Source organism: Cheilinus undulatus, linkage group 7 (genome assembly GCF_018320785.1).
Source record: "Cheilinus undulatus linkage group 7, ASM1832078v1, whole genome shotgun sequence".
Lineage (NCBI taxonomy): Eukaryota > Metazoa > Chordata > Actinopteri > Labriformes > Labridae > Cheilinus > Cheilinus undulatus.
Window position 1 is genome coordinate 53,618,048 of NC_054871.1, and position 19,561 is coordinate 53,637,608.

Below are 19,561 nucleotides of genomic sequence, written 5' to 3' on the forward strand. Positions count from 1 at the left end.
GATAAACCAGTACCAAACAGCACTGACTGACCAGATAAACCAGGACCTAACAGCACTGACTGAACAGAGAAAACCAGGACCAAACAGCACTGACTGACCAGATAAACCAGTACCAAACAGCACTGACTGACCAGATAAACCAGGACCAAACAGCACTGACTGACCAGATAAACCAGTACCAAACAGCACTGACTGACCAGATAAACCAGGACCAAACAGCACTGACTGACCAGATAAACCAGGACCTAACAGCACTGACTGACCAGAGCAAACCAGGACCTAACAGCACTGACTGACCAGAGCAAACCAGGACCTAACAGCACTGACTGACCAGATAAACCAGGACCTAACAGCACTGACTGACCAGAGAAAACCAGGACCAAACAGCACTGACTGACCAGATAAACCAGGACCAAACAGCACTGACTGACCAGATAAACCAGGACCTAACAGCACTGACTGACCAGAGAAAACCAGGACCAAACAGCACTGACTGACCAGATAAACCAGTACCAAACAGCACTGACTGACCAGATAAACCAGTACCAAACAGCACTGACTGACCAGATAAACCAGGACCAAACAGCACTGACTGACCAGATAAACCAGGACCTAACAGCACTGACTGACCAGATAAACCAGGACCTAACAGCACTGACTGACCAGAGCAAACCAGGACCAAACAGCACTGACTGACCAGAGAAAACCAGGACCAACCAGCACTGACTGACCAGATAAACCAGGACCTAACAGCACTGACTGACCAGATAAACCAGGACCTAACAGCACTGACTGACCAGATAAACCAGGACCAAACAGCACTGACTGACCAGAGAAAACCAGGACCAACCAGCACTGACTGACCAGAGAAAACCAGGACCAAACAGCACTGACTGACCAGATAAACCAGGACCAATCACACCTCACCCTGCATCCACACACTGATGGCAAAGGTTAGAGGAGACGTGGCCATGAGTTTTAGCTAATCTCATGCATACACACCACCGATGAAGCAGTGGGAGCAAATTGGGGTTTAGTGTCTTGCCCATGGAAACAACGATTTGTGACTGTGGGAGCCAGGGATCAAACCCACTACTTTCTGATTTCAGTACAACCAACTTTACCAACTGTTCCACAGTCTCCTCCCTCTCCGTCTCCATTTATTCTATTCAGTTCAGTTCAATTTTACAAGCTTTATGGACATGGAAATCATCCGTTTTATTGCCGAAGCATTGCACACATTCCTAATAATAACAGAAAAGAAGTATTATGATTCTTATTAAAAATCTGCGTTTCACTTTGTAATTATGGTAAAAAAAAACACTGAAATTTAACATCTGACAGTCGTGTTCACGGTGGTTTGGTGTTTGAGGTTCTTCGGTCTCAACAGCTCACATGATGAGCTGCAGGATTTGCAGTGTTGATCTGGAAGCTTCTAATCATTGTTCCTGCTGGTGAATTGTGTTTGATGGTGAAATGTTCAAGGAACTTCTCTCTCTCTCTGTTTCGCTCTTTCTTCAGGAGGTTGGATCGTATTCGGCGGGAAATGTCAGAGGACTCTGTCAGCAGGAGGGCGCAGCCTGAACCCTCCCTCCCCTCGACTCCGCCTCCCTGGACTATGGAACCACCACCGTCGTATGATACTGTGATGAAGATCCAGGAGCGCAGTGAGCAGCTTCTACCTGAACCCACGTAGGATGTCTTTCCTCCGTTTCAGCGCTTTTGTCTCCATTTGGGAAACATGGACAGGAATTACTGCACCAGGAGGGGGCGCTCTCCTGAGCAGCTCCAACACAAACACATAAAGGGACTGCAACGAATGGAGGACTGAACCTCACGGATCAAGGATCAGAGACGATTTAACCTAATCCTTTTAAAGAGCAAAAATGTAAAACTTTAACCACAATCTTTGAGATAGACATCATCGGTTAGTGCTGCAGACCTGGACTAGACTGATGAAGATGGTTTTTATTCCATCTCTGTGGCCGCAGACCTGGACTAGACCTATGAAGATGGTTTTTATTCCATCTCTGTGGCTGCAGACCTGGACTAGACTGATGAAGATGGTTTTTATTCCATCTCTGTAGCTGCACACCTGGACTATACTGATGAAGATGGTTTTTATTCCATCTCTGTGGCTGCAGACCTGGACTAGACTGATGAAGATGGTTTTTATTCCATCTCTGTAGCTGCACACCTGGACTATACTGATGAAGATGGTTTTTATTCCATCTCTGTGGCTGCAGACCTGGACTAGACTGATGAAGATGGTTTTTATTCCATCTCTGTAGCTGCACACCTGGACTATACTGATGAAGATGGTTTTTATTCCATTTCTCTGGCTGCAGACCTGGACTAGACCTGTAAAGATGGTTTTTATTCCGTTTCTGTGGCTGCAGACCTGGACTAGACCTATGAAGATGGTTTTTATTCCATTTCTGTGGCTGCAGACCTGGACTAGACCTATGAAGATGGTTTTTATTCCATCTCTGTGGCTGCAGACCTGGACTAGACCTATGAAGATGGTTTTTATTCCATTTCTGTGGCTGCAGACCTGGACTAGACCTATGAAGATGGTTTTTATTCCATCTCTGTGGCTGCAGACCTGGACTAGACCTATGAAGATGGTTTTTATTCCATCTCTGTGACTGCAGACCTGGACTAGACCTATGAAGATGGTTTTTATTCCATCTCTCTGTGGCTGCAGACCTGGACTAGACTGATGAAGATGGTTTTTATTCTATCTCTCTGTGGCTGCAGACCTGGACTAGACCTATGAAGATGGTTTTTATTCCATTTCTGTGGCTGCAGACCTGGACTAGACCTATGAAGATGGTTTTTATTCCATCTCTGTGGCTGCAGACCTGGACTAGACCTATGAAGATGGTTTTTATTCCATTTCTGTGGCTGCAGACCTGGACTAGACTGATGAAGATGGTTTTTATTCCATTTCTGTGGCTGCAGACCTGGACTAGACCTATGAAGATGGTTTTTATTCCATCTCTGTGACTACAGACCTGGACTAGACCTATGAAGATGGTTTTTATTCCATCTCTGTGGCTGCAGACCTGGACTAGACCTGTAAAGATGGTTTTTATTCCATCTCTGTGGCTGCAGACCTGGACTAGACCTGTAAAGATGGTTTTTATTCCATCTCTGTGGCTGCAGACCTGGACTAGACCTATGAAGATGGTTTTTATTCCATCTCTGTGACTGCAGACCTGGACTAGACTGATGAAGATGGTTTTTATTCCATCTCTCTGTGGCTGCAGACCTGGACTAGACTGATGAAGATGGTTTTTATTCCATCTCTGTGACTGCAGACCTGGACTAGACTGATGAAGATGGTTTTTATTCCATCTCTCTGTGGCTGCAGACCTGGACTAGACTGATGAAGATGGTTTTTATTCTATCTCTCTGTGGCTGCAGACCTGGACTAGACCTATGAAGATGGTTTTTATTCCATTTCTGTGGCTGCAGACCTGGACTAGACCTCTGAATATGGTTTTTATTCCATTTCTGTGGCTGCAGACCTGGACTAGACTGATGAAGATGGTTTTTATTCCATTTCTGTGGCTGCAGACCTGGACTAGACTGATGAAGATGGTTTTTATTCCATCTCTGTGACTGCAGACCTGGACTAGACTGATGAAGATGGTTTTATTCCATCTCTCTGTGGCTGCAGACCTGGACTGGACTGATGAAGATGGTTTTTATTCCATCTCTGTGACTACAGACCTGGACTAGACCTGTGAAGATGGTTTTTATTCCATCTCTTTGGCTGCAGACCTGGACTAGACTGATGAAGATGGTTTTTATTCCATTTCTGTGGCTGCAGACCTGGACTAGACCTATGAAGATGGTTTTTATTCCATCTCTGTGACTACAGACCTGGACTAGACCTATGAAGATGGGTTTTTTTCCATCTCTGTGGCTGCAGACCTGGACTAGACCTATGAAGATGGTTTTTTTTCCATCTCTGTGGCTGCAGACCTGGACTAGACCTATGAAGATGGTTTTTATTCCATCTCTGTGGCCGCAGACCTGGACTAGACCTATGAACATGGATTTTATTCTATCTCTTTGTGGCTGCAGACCTGGACTAGACCTATGAAGATGGTTTTTATTCCATCTCTGTGGCTGCAGACCTGGACTAGACTGATGAAGATGGTTTTTATTCCATTTCTGTGGCTGCAGACCTGGACTAGACCTATGAAGATGGTTTTTATTCCATCTCTGTGGCTGCAGACCTGGACTAGACCTATGAAGATGGTTTTTATTCCATCTCTGTGGCTGCAGACCTGGACTAGACCTATGAAGATGGTTTTTATTCCATCTCTGTGACTACAGACCTGGACTAGACCTATGAAGATGGTTTTTTTTCCATTTCTGTGGCTGCAGACCTGGACTAGACTGATGAAGATGGTTTTTATTCCATCTCTGTGACTACAGACCTGGACAAGACCTATGAAGATGTTTTTTTTTCCATCTCTGTGGCTGCAGACCTGGACTAGACCTATGAAGATGGTTTTTATTCCATCTCTGTGACTACAGACCTGGACTAGACCTATGAAGATGGTTTTTATTCCATTTCTGTGGCTGCAGACCTGGACTAGACCTATGAAGATGGTTTTTATTCCATCTCTGTGACTACAGACCTGGACTAGACCTATGAAGATGGTTTTTTTTCCATTTCTGTGGCTGCAGACCTGGACTAGACTGATGAAGATGGTTTTTATTCCATCTCTGTGACTACAGACCTGGACAAGACCTATGAAGATGTTTTTTTTTCCATCTCTGTGGCTGCAGACCTGGACTAGACCTATGAAGATGGTTTTTATTCCATCTCTGTGACTACAGACCTGGACTAGACCTATGAAGATGGTTTTTATTCCATTTCTGTGGCTGCAGACCTGGACTAGACCTATGAAGATGGTTTTTATTCCATCTCTGTGACTACAGACCTGGACAAGACCTATGAAGATGTTTTTTTTCCATCTCTGTGGCTGCAGACCTGGACAAGACCTATGAAGATGTTTTTATTCCATTTCTGTGGCTGCAGACCTGGACTAGACCTGTGAAGATGGTTTTTATTCCATCTCTGTAGCTGCAGACCTGGACTAGACCTATGAAGATGGTTTTTATTCCATTTCTGTGGCTGCAGACTTCATACAGACAGCTGATGATGGCTTTTTTATTCTTTTTGTGTCTGCAGCATGCTCAGAGATTTCCCCTCATGCACGGCTTTATTTCTGCATGCCTTCCTGTCAAACATTCACTGATGTATCGATGGCTCACAGCGATGTTAAGTGCCTTAACCATCGACAGCAGAATGTCAACAGTGTTATCTATCACACAGCTGTGTTTGCACACCTTAGCTCTCTGCTGTGATTGTACTCTAAACACCAGTTAAAGGATCTCTATAGAGCTCTCTGTGGGCGGTGTTTTTTGAAATAAACTGTCATTTAAAAGAAACTAACCAGAGACATTTTGACTTTATTAACGGTTTTAAAGGGTTAATAATTAGAGACCGAACACTGACTTAGGGTTGGTGAGGACCCGATTGTATTTCATTCGTTGAAAATTGGAGGCCTGTTTTGGGGGCCTAAATATATGTTAAAACTTGTTTTTCTCAGAAATTGTCCCCCTGCTGAAATAGCCCTTTGGGGGTGAAATGGTGCAAGTCCGTCACACATTTGCCTCTGGGGGTGCCAAAAGTGAGAAAGGGCCCTGGGTAAGACCTACATGCATAAAAATTGGTACAAATATGTATGATCATTAGACAAAAAAAACCATTTTGACCATCCTCTAAAATGTACAGGAAATGCACTACTAACAGCGACAGGTCAAAATTTGGCTTTTTTTTTGGCCTTTGCCACTGAAAGACACTTTTTACATTTTAATGAATGTGTCTGAGGGATTTTATCTGATTGACCCCAGAATTTTTTTACTCAAACCAGACAATCTTGAGACCCAAAGTTGTCTGAACTGTGAGTTTTCACCATACGGCCTGGCTGTTGTCTAAGCCTAAACTTAAACTTTGTTTTTGTCTATTTTTTACTGTGAAATTACACCAGTATTGCCTTATAACTTTTTTTGTGTTTATTTCAATCTTCACCAAACTTTGCAAGGATAATCACACACTGGTCCTGAATACATCCATGCATCAATATCATTACTTCATCACAGCACCCCCTTCTGTCAGTCAAACATTTGTGCCATTGATTTTTTATGTTTTTATGTGTTTCCACAAAAAAAAAATCAGCCCCTGCACACCTTTCAACCCAGGCTTATGAATTTTGGTGTGCTTACAGGTCGTCATCAGACCTACAAAAAAGCCTCTTGGACCCATGCCCATATCCCAACAGGAAGTCCACCAGCTTCATCGCAATTTCAAAGTAAAGCATTTTTTAAGGTGCCAAATGACCTTAAAAACTTGTTACTTTTTAAAAACTTCCTTCTATGTTCTTTAAATTCTCTGGCAAGACAACAGCATTGCACTGAACATGCCTACATAGAAACACCCACCATAGCATCCCCCGACTGACAACTGGAAGTACTTAACCTTTTAAGCTCTGCAGCACACTGCCAAGGTTTGCTAAAACCAAACTTTTCCCACATACCAACAGTTGGAACACACCCTGACGTGCGCCAGGGTGTGAGGGCCCTCCAGTGCTGCCCGCAGCCCTAATAATAATAATAATAATAATAATAATAATAATTATTATTATTATTATTATTACCTCTGCCAAGGAGGTTATGTGTTCAGGTGCGTTCGTTTGTTCTTTTGTTCGTTTGTTTGTTAGCAACATAACTCAAAAAGTTATGGACAGATTTTGATGAAATTTCAGGAAATGTCAGAAATGGCATAAGGAAGAACTGATTAGATTTTGGGAGTGATCCGGATCACCATCTGGATCCAGGAATTTTTTAAAGGATTCTGTACTATTGGGAGATAGGGCTAATGGCGGAGGTCTGTGCTGTTACCACTTTACACCAGAAGATATACATGAGTAACTTCAATCCCAGCAGCATTCTGGCTGTTTCCATTCAAAGTTTTGGAGTTTATAGAGTTTTAAAGATGCACACTGGTAGAGGAGATGAGTTTGAAGCGTAATAGAGAGAAAGACAACGAATTGTAGCAAGAATACTCACAATGCTGGGAGGAATAGAGGAATATTCACCCTCTGCCATGACTTCCAGTCGTCCAGTGAGACCATGGGTGAGACTGTCAGTGCATCTGTTGCCTCACCGTGTTTCCACCCCACAGGGGAGGGAGTAATCGGCGAATGCCGTGGTGGGGGCAGATGGGGATGGATCCTGGAATTTTTTAAAGGAATCTTCACTATTGGGAGATAGGGCCAATGGCGGAGGTCTGCGCTCTCTGAGTGCTTTTCTAGTTATTACCTAGTGTAGCAGAGGTGGGCATGCTCTCGTCAATAACCAGATCCTCCTGCTGTATGTGTGACCTGAAACAAGGACAGCAGCGATGTCCTTGTTTCAGGAGATTAAACTGATGGAGTTTAAACTGTCACTGGTAGTAAACAGAGCTGATCAGAACCTGTACAACGTCTCCTTCAGTCTACATCTGAGGTAGAAGGTCACCTACCACACAAACAGATTTACCTGGAGGCTATAAAGACCAGCAGAGTGGAACGCTCAGCCAGCTCTCACCTTCAGACTCAGAACAACTCAGAAACTCAGAGAGACCCAGCACCGCTCACTTTGACTTGGTACGACTCGCGTTGTCTCACTTTGTCATGGTTGGTTTGGCTCAGTTTGTCTTGATCTGTCTCAGTTTGTCTCAGTTTGTCATAGTTGGTTTAGCTCACTTTGTCTCAGTCTGTCTCAGTCTGTCTCAGTCTGTCTCAGTCTATCGCAGTCTGTCTCAGTTTGTCTTGGTTTGTCTCAGTCTCTGTTGGTCTATCTCAGACTGTCTCAGTGTGTCTCAGTGCATCTCAGTGTGTCTCAGTGTGTCTCAGTCCGTCTCAGTTGTCTCAGTCTGTCTCAGCCTGTCTCAGTGTGTCTCAGTGCGTCTCAGTGTGTCTCAGTGTGTCTCAGTCCGTCTCAGTTTGTCACAGTCTGTCTCAGTTTGTCTCAGGCTGTCTCACTCTGTCTCAGTCACTCAGTTTGTCTCAGTCTGTCTCAGTCTGTCTCAGTATGTCTCAGTCTGTCTCAGTCTGTCTCAGTTTGTCTCAGTCTATTTCAGTCTGTCTCAGTCCGTCTCAGGTTGTCTCAGTGTGTCTCAGTACGTCTCAATATGTCTCAGTATGTCTCAGTCTGTCTCAGTTTGTCTCAGTCCGTCTCAGCGTGTCTCAGTGTGTCTCAGCATGTCGCAGTCTGTCTCAGTTTGTCTCAGTCATTCTCAGTGCGTCTCAGTGTGTCTCAGTACGTCTCAGTGTGTCTCAGTATGTCTCAGTTTATCTCAGTCCTTCTCAGTTTGTCTCAGTGTGTCTCAGTACGTCTCAGTGTGTCTCAGTCTGTCTCAGTTTGTCTCTGTCTGTCTCAGTCCGTCTCAGTCTGTCTCAGTCTGTCTCAGTTTGTCTCAGTCTGTCTCAGTCCGTCTCAGTCTGTCTCAGTCTGTCTCAGTTTGTCTCAGTGTGTCTCAGTCCGTCTCATTCTGTCTCAGTCTGTCTCATTCTGTCTCAGTCTGTCTCATTCTGTCTCAGTCTGTCTCAGTTTGTCTCAGTCTGTCTCAGTCGGTTTGTCTTTTCATGTACACCATTTCAACCCTCTAGAGATATGGCAGAGGGCAAACCGTACCGATATGGACTGATCGCTGCAGGCATGTGCGTGCTCTGTGTTGGCCTCTTCATCATGACTCAAGAGAAACCGCACGTCTACATGACCATGAGCGCTCTGGGTGTCACCATGGTGACTGTGGGGACAGCATGGAGCATGTGCCAGTGCTACCCAAAGGTAAAGATCTGTTTTCCTCTAAGTCTGGACCGTCAAACAGATGCATTGATTGTAACTGAGAGTTTGTGGTTGTAGGTCACTGTGGCTCCTGAGAGCCAGGAGAGTCTGAAGGACGGAGAGGAAGCTGTCACACAAGACCAAAGGTACACAAGTACAACAACACAAGTAAGGCAACACAACTACAACAAAACAACTAAAACACTTCTACAACAACACAGCTACGGCAACACAGCAACAACAACACAAGGACAACAACACAACCACAACAACACAAGGACAACAACATAACTATGGCAACACAACTACAACAAAACAACTAAAACAACACTTCTACAACAACACAACTACGGCAACACAGCAACAACAACACAAGGACAACAACACAACGACAACAAAACAACTACAACAACACAAGGACAACAACACAACGACAACAAAACAACTACAACAACACAACTACAGCAACACAACACAACCACACAACTACAACAACACAACACAACCACACCACTACAACAACACAACTACAACAACAGACACACACACACATATATATCCACACACACACTAGCAGTCATAGTGGTGGCAGAATCTGGATCAGAACAGGGACCCAGACTCTGACAGCTTCCCTCCCAGTGAACAGCAGTTAAACATTAATGATGAAAACACATTGTAACCCGCGGTGAACTCTCTGGTTAGGATCTCTCACTGGTCTCTAAAGTCTGTGTCTATTAATGCTCCAGATACAAGATGATCTCAGGGTGCAGGAATGCTGAATAGACATGATCTAAAGCACTAGTATGTAAAGATGTGTCAGATTAACAGGAGGCAGATAGTTAACATTAATTAATGCAAACGTATTCAGAGGTAAGTCACTCCATCAGTTGTGTTTCCTGACCCTGGCCCTCCTTGTTCTTTAACACCTCATGTTTTTTGAAGACCTACCCCTTAGAAACAAGAGAACGTAGATGGAAAAGGAGCCAAAACAAGACAATTTTACTTTAGGAATACTGTGAAAATGATTTATTAAAAATGAATCATCAAATCATAGGTTCCCCTGTCGAGAAAGTTCAAATTCAGAGATATAAACCCTGCCAGGTGTGATCGGATGTTCCTCATCAGCAGATGTGCACCAAAACTGAACTGTTTCTTTGACTCAGTTCTTTTATTAAGCAACACAGAGAACTCACCAGATGGCAGGTAAACTACCACAACAACGATAAACTGTAGTTTTTAAAGTAAACTGTGATCACATCAGTAACATCCTCTCAGTGCAGATCAGTCTGATTGTCTTCTCCTCGTATTCACACCTTTCCCCTAACCTGTGACGTTTGTCACTGAGGAGAGAACAGACCCCCTGCTGTGTTAGTATGCTCTGATGAGGACAGCTGCCATGCTGTTTATCCTGAGGGTTGATTAAACCTGCTCCATAAAACACATATTTCATACTTCATGGGAAACTCGAGGGCAGAACTCCTGTGATAGGGCCCTCCCACTGCAGCACACGTCACGCATGCTAAGCATTAAACCACACCCACTTCAAATTTCCGACCAATCACAAAAGCCCCCCATGAGAAAAAAGTTCTGGCCAGATGATTCGTGGAGAACAAGCTGTGAGAACTCCCTAACCAGGAAAGAATGACGCTGTTTTTTTCTTGCAGCCCCGGGAGAGAGAGCAAACGTCTCTGGTCCTGCTGATCCTGGCAGGAGTACAGAGCAGGCCGACTTTAGCGTGGACTTTAGGGCCACTCAGCTGAAGACAAAGCTTCCTGTTTGAGCCACAGACGTCGATAATAAACCCCGAGGAGCCCTGACCAGAGGACTTTAATGGTTCCTGTAAATCTCTGCCTCACTCTCCTCTTTCCAAATAATCCCTCTGTTTCTGCCCACACTAAACTCTGCCTCCCTCTCTGTCATTAATCGATCGTTAATTTCTGTGATAGACGATCAAATCAGTCTGCAGAGTTTCACTGACAGCCTCCTGCTCAGTACTAAAAACATCCTGAACATTCAGACTCACCACAGAGTCACAGAGACCTCAGTGAACACGGAGAGAGCTGACGGAACACAGATATGGACGAAAGTATTCAGCCGCCTGCCCATTCTACCAGCAGGCACTGTGTTCACATCCATGTGCTCTAATATGGAGTTAGCAGCTCTAACAGCCTCCACTCTTCTGTGTGAATGTGTGTCCGTTCATCCTGTAGAGCAGGGGTTTTCAAAGTGTGTGAGTGAGCCTCCCCTAACAGAAAACTATTCACTCGGTGGACCCTCACCCACATAAAGATTCAGATTTAAAAAAAACATAACCATATTTTCAAACATTTATGTCTGATTTTAAACATTTTTAATATTTTTATATCTTTGATATTTTGGTCTGCAAATGTTCTTAAATATCCATCTTTACCAGGTAATCAGTTATTTGGTTTCAGTAATGAATTTATTACCAATACTACCTGATTATTCTGCTCTGATAATCCTTAAAGCAACGTTACTCAACCAAAGAGCCAAACTGTTGAATACTTCTGCTAGAGCCACAGCCTAAGAGGTGGAGAGTGGCGAAAACAGCTTAAAGTAGCGACAAAAATACGTTAAAGATGGCAAAAATGGTCAAAAAGCAGCAAAAAATGGCTGGAAATGGGAATAAAAAGTGAAAAAAGATGGGTGAGAAGTGACAAAAAAATGAGCAACAGGTAGCAAAAACAAGGCAAAAAAATGAGTAAAAAAAGCAGTCAAGAGTTGCAAAAATGGGCAAAAAGTAGGAAAAAGTGGCATTTTATGACAAGAGGATGTTTACGTGGATGAAAAGTGTCAAAAATGGTATATGGGGCAAAAAAGTTTCCCTTCTTTACGGCTTTCTGGGGGAATAATGTTTAAAATGAAGACGTCAGGTCAGGCTCTGATGTTGGACCAGAAGACCTGGCTCACAATCTCTGTTCCAGTTCATCCCAAAGGTGCTGGATAGGGTTGAGGACAGGACTCTGTGTGGACCAGTCCAGTTCTTCACCAGACCATGTCTTTCTAGTCCTTTATGCTCTGGGGCAGTCATGCTGGACCAGAAAAGGGCCTTCCACACAGCTGGTCTGCTGAAGCATTAAGATTCTTTATCTCATCATTTTTAACTCTTCTGGTAAAAAAACGATGAGTTCTCATGCTTCAGTCACCCAGACAGCAGAAATCAGATTAAAAAACTTGAACACATTCATTTTTAATATCCTAAAACAGTGACACAGACTGAGGGTACAGTGTTAGTGAAGATCAGCTGATCTCACGCAGGCTCTCATCAGCTGACAGCCATCTGATTGGTTCTAAGCATGCTATTGGCTAATCTCATGCTGACATATTTAAACTGCTCTAGCCTCGCCACTCTTTTCTGCTCCCTCCGAGCTGCTTTTACAACCGTCCTCCACCCCAGCTCCTCCTTTATCCTGCTTCGGATTTCAGTCCCAAATCCTTTAATAGATGTGCCATCTCGTTTTTGAGAGGAAACGATGAATGATAAACCAATGAGCAAACAGAACATTAGACCTGGGGTTCTCAACCTTTTCAGCCCACGACCCCCAAAATTAAGGTGTAAAAGACCGGGGACCCCCAGAACAAAGGTGTCAGAGACCGGGGACCCCCAGAATAAAGGTGTCAGAGACCAGGGACCCCCAGAATAAAGGTGTCAGAGACCGGGGACCCCCAGAATAAAGGTGTCAGAGACCGGGGACCCCCAGAATAAAGGTGTCAGAGACCGGGGACCCCCAATATAAAGGTGTCAGAGACCGGGGACCCCCAGAATAAAGGTGTCAGAGACTGGGGACCCCCAGAATAAAGGTGTCAGAGACCGGGGACCCCCAATATAAAGGTGTCAGAGACCGGGGACCCCCAAAATAAAGGTGTCAGAGACCGGGGACCCCCAGAATAAAGGTGTCAGAGACCGGGGACCCCCAAAATAAAGGTGTCAGAGACCGGGGACCCCCAAAATAAAGGTGTAAAAGACCGGGGACCCCCAGAATAAAGGTGTCAGAGACCGGGGACCCCCAGAACAAAGGTGTCAGAGACCGGGGACCCCCAAAATAAAGGTGTAAAAGACCGGGGACCCCCAAAATGAAGGTGTCAGAGACCGGGGACCCCCAATATAAAGGTGTCAGAGACTGGGGACCCCCAGAACAAAGGTGTCAGAGACCGGGGACCCCCAGAATAAAGGTGTCAGAGACCGGGGACCCCCAGAATAAAGGTGTCAGAGCCCAGGGACCCCCAGAATAAAGGTGTCAGAGACCGGGGACCCCCAGAATAAAGGTGTCAGAGACCAGGGACCCCCAGAACAAAGGTGTCAGAGACCGGGGACCCCCAGAATAAAGGTGTAAAAGACCGGGGACCCCCAAAATAAAGGTATCAGAGACCGGGGACCCCCAATATAAAGGTGTCAGAGACTGGGGACCCCCAGAACAAAGGTGTCAGAGACCGGGGACCCCCAGAATAAAGGTGTCAGAGACCGGGGACCCCCAGAATAAAGGTGTCAGAGCCCAGGGACCCCCAGAATAAAGGTGTCAGAGACTGGGGACCCCCAGAACAAAGGTGTCAGAGACCGGGGACCCCCAGAATAAAGGTGTCAGAGACCGGGGACCCCCAATATAAAGGTGTCAGAGACCGGGGACCCCCAGAACAAAGGTGTCAGAGACCGGGGACCCCCAGAATAAAGGTGTCAGAGACCGGGGACCCCCAATATAAAGGTGTCAGAGACTGGGGACCCCCAGAATAAAGGTGTCAGAGACCGGGGACCCCCAGAACAAAGGTGTCAGAGACCGGGGACCCCCAGAATAAAGGTGTCAGAGACCAGGGACCCCCAAAATGAAGGTGTCAGAGACCAGGGACCCCCAAAATGAAGGTGTCAGAGACCATGGACCCCCACTGTACCTGAAGGTGGTTGAACAGCCATGAACTTTCTAGAACAGCCATGTGCAGACAAGGCCGCCCATAAAGGGAGATAAATGAGAGCTGTGTGACGCCCAGCCTGTTTCCACAAGGGTCAAGTCCAGAATCCAGGTTGGTAGAGTCCAGGTCTGTCCTGGTCTAGCCCATTAAACTCTGATCTAACTGTCTTTGTGCAGTGAAGCGGGGCGTACACGCTGACTCTAGTACGGGAATGTCAGCTCATACTGTGGGACTGATTTGCTAATGACCAACGACCATTACACACCATTTATGCGCTCACGCTACATCCGGAGGTTGTAAACGACCAGAGCGCTCACGCTACAGTCTGATGGTCGTTAACGACCCGAGTGCTCACGCTACAGTCTGATGGTCGTAAACTACCCGAGCGCTCAGGCGACAGTCTGATGGTCGTAAACGACCCGAGCGCTCACGCTACAGTCTGATGGTCGTAAACTACCCGAGTGCTCACGCGACAGTCTGATGGTTGTTAACGACCCGAGCGCTCACGCTACAGTCTGATGGTCGTAAACTACCCGAGTGCTCACGCTACAGTCTGATGGTCGTTAACGACCCGAGTGCTCACGCTACAGTCTGATGGTCGTAAACGACCCGAGTGCTCACGCGACAGTCTGATGGTTGTTAACGACCCGAGCACTCACGCTACAGTCTGACTGTCGTAAACTACCCGAGTGCTCACGCTACAGTCTGATGGTCGTAAACTACCCGAGTGCTCACGCTACAGTCTGATGGTCGTTAACGACCCGAGCGCTCACGCTACAGTCTGATGGTCGTAAACGACCCGAGCACTCACGCTACAGTCTGATGGTCGTTAACGACCCGAGCGCTCACGCGACAGTCTGATGGTCGTAAACGACCCGAGCGCTCACGCTACAGTCTGATGGTCGTAAACTACCCGAGTGCTCACGCTACAGTCTGATGGTCGTTAACGACCCGAGTGCTCACGCTACAGTCTGATGGTCGTTAACGACCCGAGTGCTCACGCTACAGTCTGATGGTCGTTAACGACCCGAGTGCTCACGCGACAGTCTGATGGTCGTAAACGACCCGAGCGCTCACGCTACAGTCTGATGGTCGTAAACGACCCGAGTGCTCACGCTACAGTCTGATGGTCGTAAACTACCCGAGTGCTCACGCTACAGTCTGATGGTCGTTAACGACCCGAGTGCTCACGCTACAGTCTGATGGTCGTAAACTACCCGAGTGCTCACGCGACAGTCTGATGGTTGTTAACGACCCGAGCACTCACGTTACAGTCTGATGGTCGTAAACTACCCGAGTGCTCACGCGACAGTCTGATGGTTGTTAACGACCCGAGTGCTCACGCTACAGTCTGATGGTCGTAAACTACCCGAGTGCTCACGCGACAGTCTGATGGTTGTTAACGACCCGAGTGCTCACGCTACAGTCTGATGGTCGTAAACTACCCGAGTGCTCACGCGACAGTCTGATGGTTGTTAACGACCCGAGCGCTCACGCTACAGTCTGATGGTCGTAAACTACCCGAGTGCTCACGCTACAGTCTGATGGTCGTTAACGACCCGAGTGCTCACGCTACAGTCTGATGGTCGTAAACGACCCGAGTGCTCACGCGACAGTCTGATGGTTGTTAACGACCCGAGCGCTCACGCTACAGTCTGATGGTCGTAAACTACCCGAGTGCTCACGCTACAGTCTGATGGTCGTAAACTACCCGAGTGCTCACGCTACAGTCTGATGGTTGTTAACGACCCGAGCGCTCACGCTACAGTCTGATGGTCGTTAACGACCCGAGCGCTCACGCTACAGTCTGATGGTCGTAAACGACCCGAGCACTCACGCAACAGTCTGATGGTCGTTAACGACCCGAGCGCTCACGCGACAGTCTGATGGTCGTAAACGACCCGAGCGCTCACGCTACAGTCTGATGGTCGTAAACTACCCGAGTGCTCACGCTACAGTCTGATGGTCGTAGCGACCCGAGTGCACTCACGCTACAGTCTGATGGGCGTAACCGACCCGAGCGCTCACGCTACAGTCTGATGGTCGTTAACGACCCGAGCGCTCACGCTACAGTCTGATGGTCGTAAACTACCCGAGTGCTCACGCTACAGTCTGATGGTCGTAAACTACCCGAGTGCTCACGCTACAGTCTGATGGTCGTTAACGACCCGAGTGCTCACGCTACAGTCTGATGGTCGTTAACGACCCGAGCGCTCACGCTACAGTCTGATGGTCGTAAACTACCCGAGTGCTCACGCGACAGTCTGATGGTTGTTAACGACCCGAGCGCTCACGCTACAGTCTGATGGTCGTAAACTACCCGAGTGCTCACGCTACAGTCTGATGGTCGTTAACGACCCGAGCGCTCACGCTACAGTCTGATGGTCGTAAACTACCCGAGTGCTCACGCGACAGTCTGATGGTTGTTAACGACCCGAGCGCTCACGCTACAGTCTGATGGTCGTAAACTACCCGAGTGCTCACGCGACAGTCTGATGGTCGTTAACGACCCGAGCGCTCACGCTACAGTCTGATGGTCGTAAACTACCCGAGTGCTCACGCTACAGTCTGATGGTCGTTAACGACCCGAGCGCTCACGCTACAGTCTGATGGTCGTAAACTACCCGAGTGCTCACGCGACAGTCTGATGGTTGTTAACGACCCGAGTGCTCACGCTACAGTCTGATGGTCATAAACTACCCGAGTGCTCACGCTACAGTCTGATGGTCGTTAACGACCCGAGCGCTCACGCTACAGTCTGATGGTTGTTAACGACCCGAGCGCTCACGCGACAGTCTGATGGTCGTAAACGACCCGAGCGCTCACGCTACAGTCTGACGACAGTCTGATGGTCGTAAACGACCCGAGCGCTCACGCTACAGTCTGACGACAGTCTTATGGTTGTTAACGACCCGAGCGCTCACGCTACAGTCTGATGGTCGTTAACGACCCGAGCGCTCACGCTACAGTCTGACGACAGTCTGATGGTCGTAAACGACCCGAGCGCTCACGCTACAGTCTGACGACAGTCTTATGGTTGTTAACGACCCGAGCGCTCACACGGTACCAGTGAGATTCTTTTAGGAGGAAAGGCAGGAACACGTGCTGTTCCTGCTTCATACTTTCCTGAAGGCTGGAACATTCTAGAACAGCCACAGCAGCAATAAGAGCAAATGAATGGCTGCAGATATAATAAACTATCTATAGTGCTGACTAAGCTGAGCTGTTGAGTGCAGGCTGGGATTGAAACTAAAGTTACACATGCTCACTCTCCTCTCATATTCAGCCACATGATTGGTGTTTGGCTAAAAATATTCCTCTAACTCAATGAAAATGGGTGAGAGCGGCGTCTTTCAGCTGACTCAAAGAACTGTGGGTCGTCTTTCTCCAGGCAAAGAGCAACCGACAGGTGGCCCTGTTTTCTGCAGGTGTTTTGAACATCCTTGGTTTCCTTGATTATTCTTAACTGTATCGTTTTGGTTTCCTCATGGGTCTGTTCTGGTGATGACTGCCCCCTGGTGTTAATTGTTTAAAGGTGTGACATCCACTGGTGTGATTGGCTGATGAATACTTAACTAAAGTGCAAATGTTTGCTTATTTGTGCTTCTTCCTGGGTTTGGATGAGCTGAGCTTGCCCAGTTCTGTCGATCTGTCCTCCTCTCCTCTGGTGAAGGATGCTCCAGCGTTAGCTCTAATAGAGGAGATACTAAAGGAGGAAATGAAGCTCTGATTACTGACAGACTTCCTCCCTGACTATCAGAGCAGATCCTGGTCTGATAGAGGTCAAAACATGCAGATTAAATCCATCAGAGGGGACAGTAAACATGCTTTTATAAAGACAAGTCAATGATTGGAGTCTGAATGAGTTCAGAGTTCAGTCTGAGAGGGTCAGCTGATCTTACTGCAGATTAAAAACAGAAAACGAGGAGGAAACGCTCACACAACACCACCACCGCACACACACACCCCTACACACACACACACACACTTCCTCTGATTTGATTTCAGACTTCCTCTCCTCTGTCTCTCTGCAGGCAGACACCGAGCAGAACACGACCACTTCCTGAATCCCTGAAGAGTCACAGCTGTCCCACAATGCACCTGGTCTGATCCGTACTCCTCAGGATGATGCAGAGATCGTTTGATGCTGTCTGAGCTTTAATTCAATCTGTCATCCGTTAAATTATTCAGGGGTCCTGCTGTTGATGAAGATCGGACTTCAGGGTTTGTCCAGTAGATGGCGTTGTTTCTGATCCTGACTGTGACCACATTTGTAAACACTAATGCATCTCAAAAAATCAGAATATCATGAAAAAGTTCAATATTTTTTGTCACTTGTTTCTGAAAGGTAAACCCCTATATTATATAGATTCATTACACACAGAGTGAAATATTTCAAGCCTTTATTTCTTCAAATGTTGATGATTGTGGCTTACAGAAAAGAAAACCCAAAATTCAGTGTCTCGAAAAAGTTAGAATATTACATAAGATCAATTAAAAAAAGCATATTTTCAACAGAAATGTCAGGCTTCTGTAAATTATGTTCATTTCTATGCCCTCAATACTTGGTCAGGCCTCCTTTTGCATGAATTACTGCATCAATGCGCCGTGGCATGATGGCGATCAGCCTGTGGCACTGCTCAGGTGTAATGAAGCCCAGCTTGCTTTGATAGCGGCCTTCAGGTCATCTGCATTGTTGGGTCTGGTGTCTCTCAACTTCCATAGACCCTCTATGGGGTTCAGGTCAGAATCACAGTAACACCATGGTCATTGAAGCAGCTTTTGGTACCTTTAGCAGTGTGGCCAGGTGCCAAGTCCTGCTGGAAAATGAAATCAGCATCTCCATAAAGCTTGTGAGCAGAAGCAAGCATGAAGGTCTCTAAAATGTCCTGGTAGATGGCTGCAAGGACTGTGGACTTTAGAAAACACAGTGGACCAACACCAGCAGATGCCATGGCAGCCCAGATCACCACTGACTGTGGAGACTTCACACTGGACTTCAAGCAAAGTGGATTCAAGGTCCCAGAGTCTGGAGGAAGAGTGGGCAGGACCAGAATGTTTACAAAGGCTGGTCTGTTACATAATTATTTATATCATCAGAATAAAGTATATTTAAATAAATAAATAAATAAGCAGTTATTGTTTACAGAGGTTGATCTGTTATATAATTATTTATATCATCAGAATAAAGTATATTTAAATAAATAAATAAATAAGCAGTTATTGTTTACAGAGGTTGATCTGTTATATAATTATTTATATCATCAGAATAAAGTATATTTAAATAAATAAATAAATAAGCAGTTATTATTTACAGAGGTTGATCTGTTATATAATTATTTATATCATCAGAATAAAGTATATTTAAATAAATAAATAAATAAGCAGTTATTGTTTACAGAGGTTGATCTGTTATATAATTATTTATATCATCAGAATAAAGTATATTTAAATAAATAAATAAATAAGCAGTTATTGTTTACAGAGGTTGATCTGTTATATAATTATTTATATCATCAGAATAAAGTATATTTAAATAAATAAATAAATAAATAAGCAGTTATTGTTTACAGAGGTTGATCTGTTATATAATTATTTATATCATCAGAATAAAGTATATTTAAATAAATAAATAAATAAGCAGTTATTGTTTACAGAGGTTAATCTGTTATATAATTATTTATATCATCAGAATAAAGTATATTTAAATAAATAAATAAAT

At 45.6% G+C, this 19,561-nt stretch overlaps 1 protein-coding gene across 2 annotated transcripts; it reads left to right on the top strand.

Moving 5' to 3' along the window:
• The first annotated feature begins 8,742 nt into the window (after positions 1-8,742).
• bsnd (barttin CLCNK type accessory subunit beta) lies at positions 8,743-18,112 on the top strand. Of its 2 annotated transcripts, none has more exons than XM_041790395.1 (3): positions 8,743-8,919; positions 8,995-9,062; positions 17,874-18,112. In XM_041790395.1, exons 1-3 carry the CDS (start codon positions 8,743-8,745, stop codon positions 17,947-17,949), a joined length of 321 nt encoding a protein of 106 aa, XP_041646329.1. In that variant the 3' UTR covers positions 17,950-18,112. The 2 variants fall into 2 exon arrangements, with proteins under 2 accessions (XP_041646329.1, XP_041646330.1); XM_041790396.1 differs by having other exon boundaries at positions 8,995-9,084; positions 17,874-17,967.
• The last annotated feature ends 1,449 nt before the right edge of the window (positions 18,113-19,561 follow it).

Excerpts from the sequence above, each read along its gene's own strand:
- bsnd (XM_041790395.1), top strand. The coding sequence starts at position 8,743 with ATGGCAGAGGGCAAACCGTACCGATATGGACTGATCGCTGCAGGCATG. Across the intron at positions 8,920-8,994 it reads TGTGCCAGTGCTACCCAAAG|GTCACTGTGGCTCCTGAGAG; the intron begins GTAAAGATCTGT and ends TTGTGGTTGTAG. Across the intron at positions 9,063-17,873 it reads GCTGTCACACAAGACCAAAG|GCAGACACCGAGCAGAACAC; the intron begins GTACACAAGTAC and ends GTCTCTCTGCAG.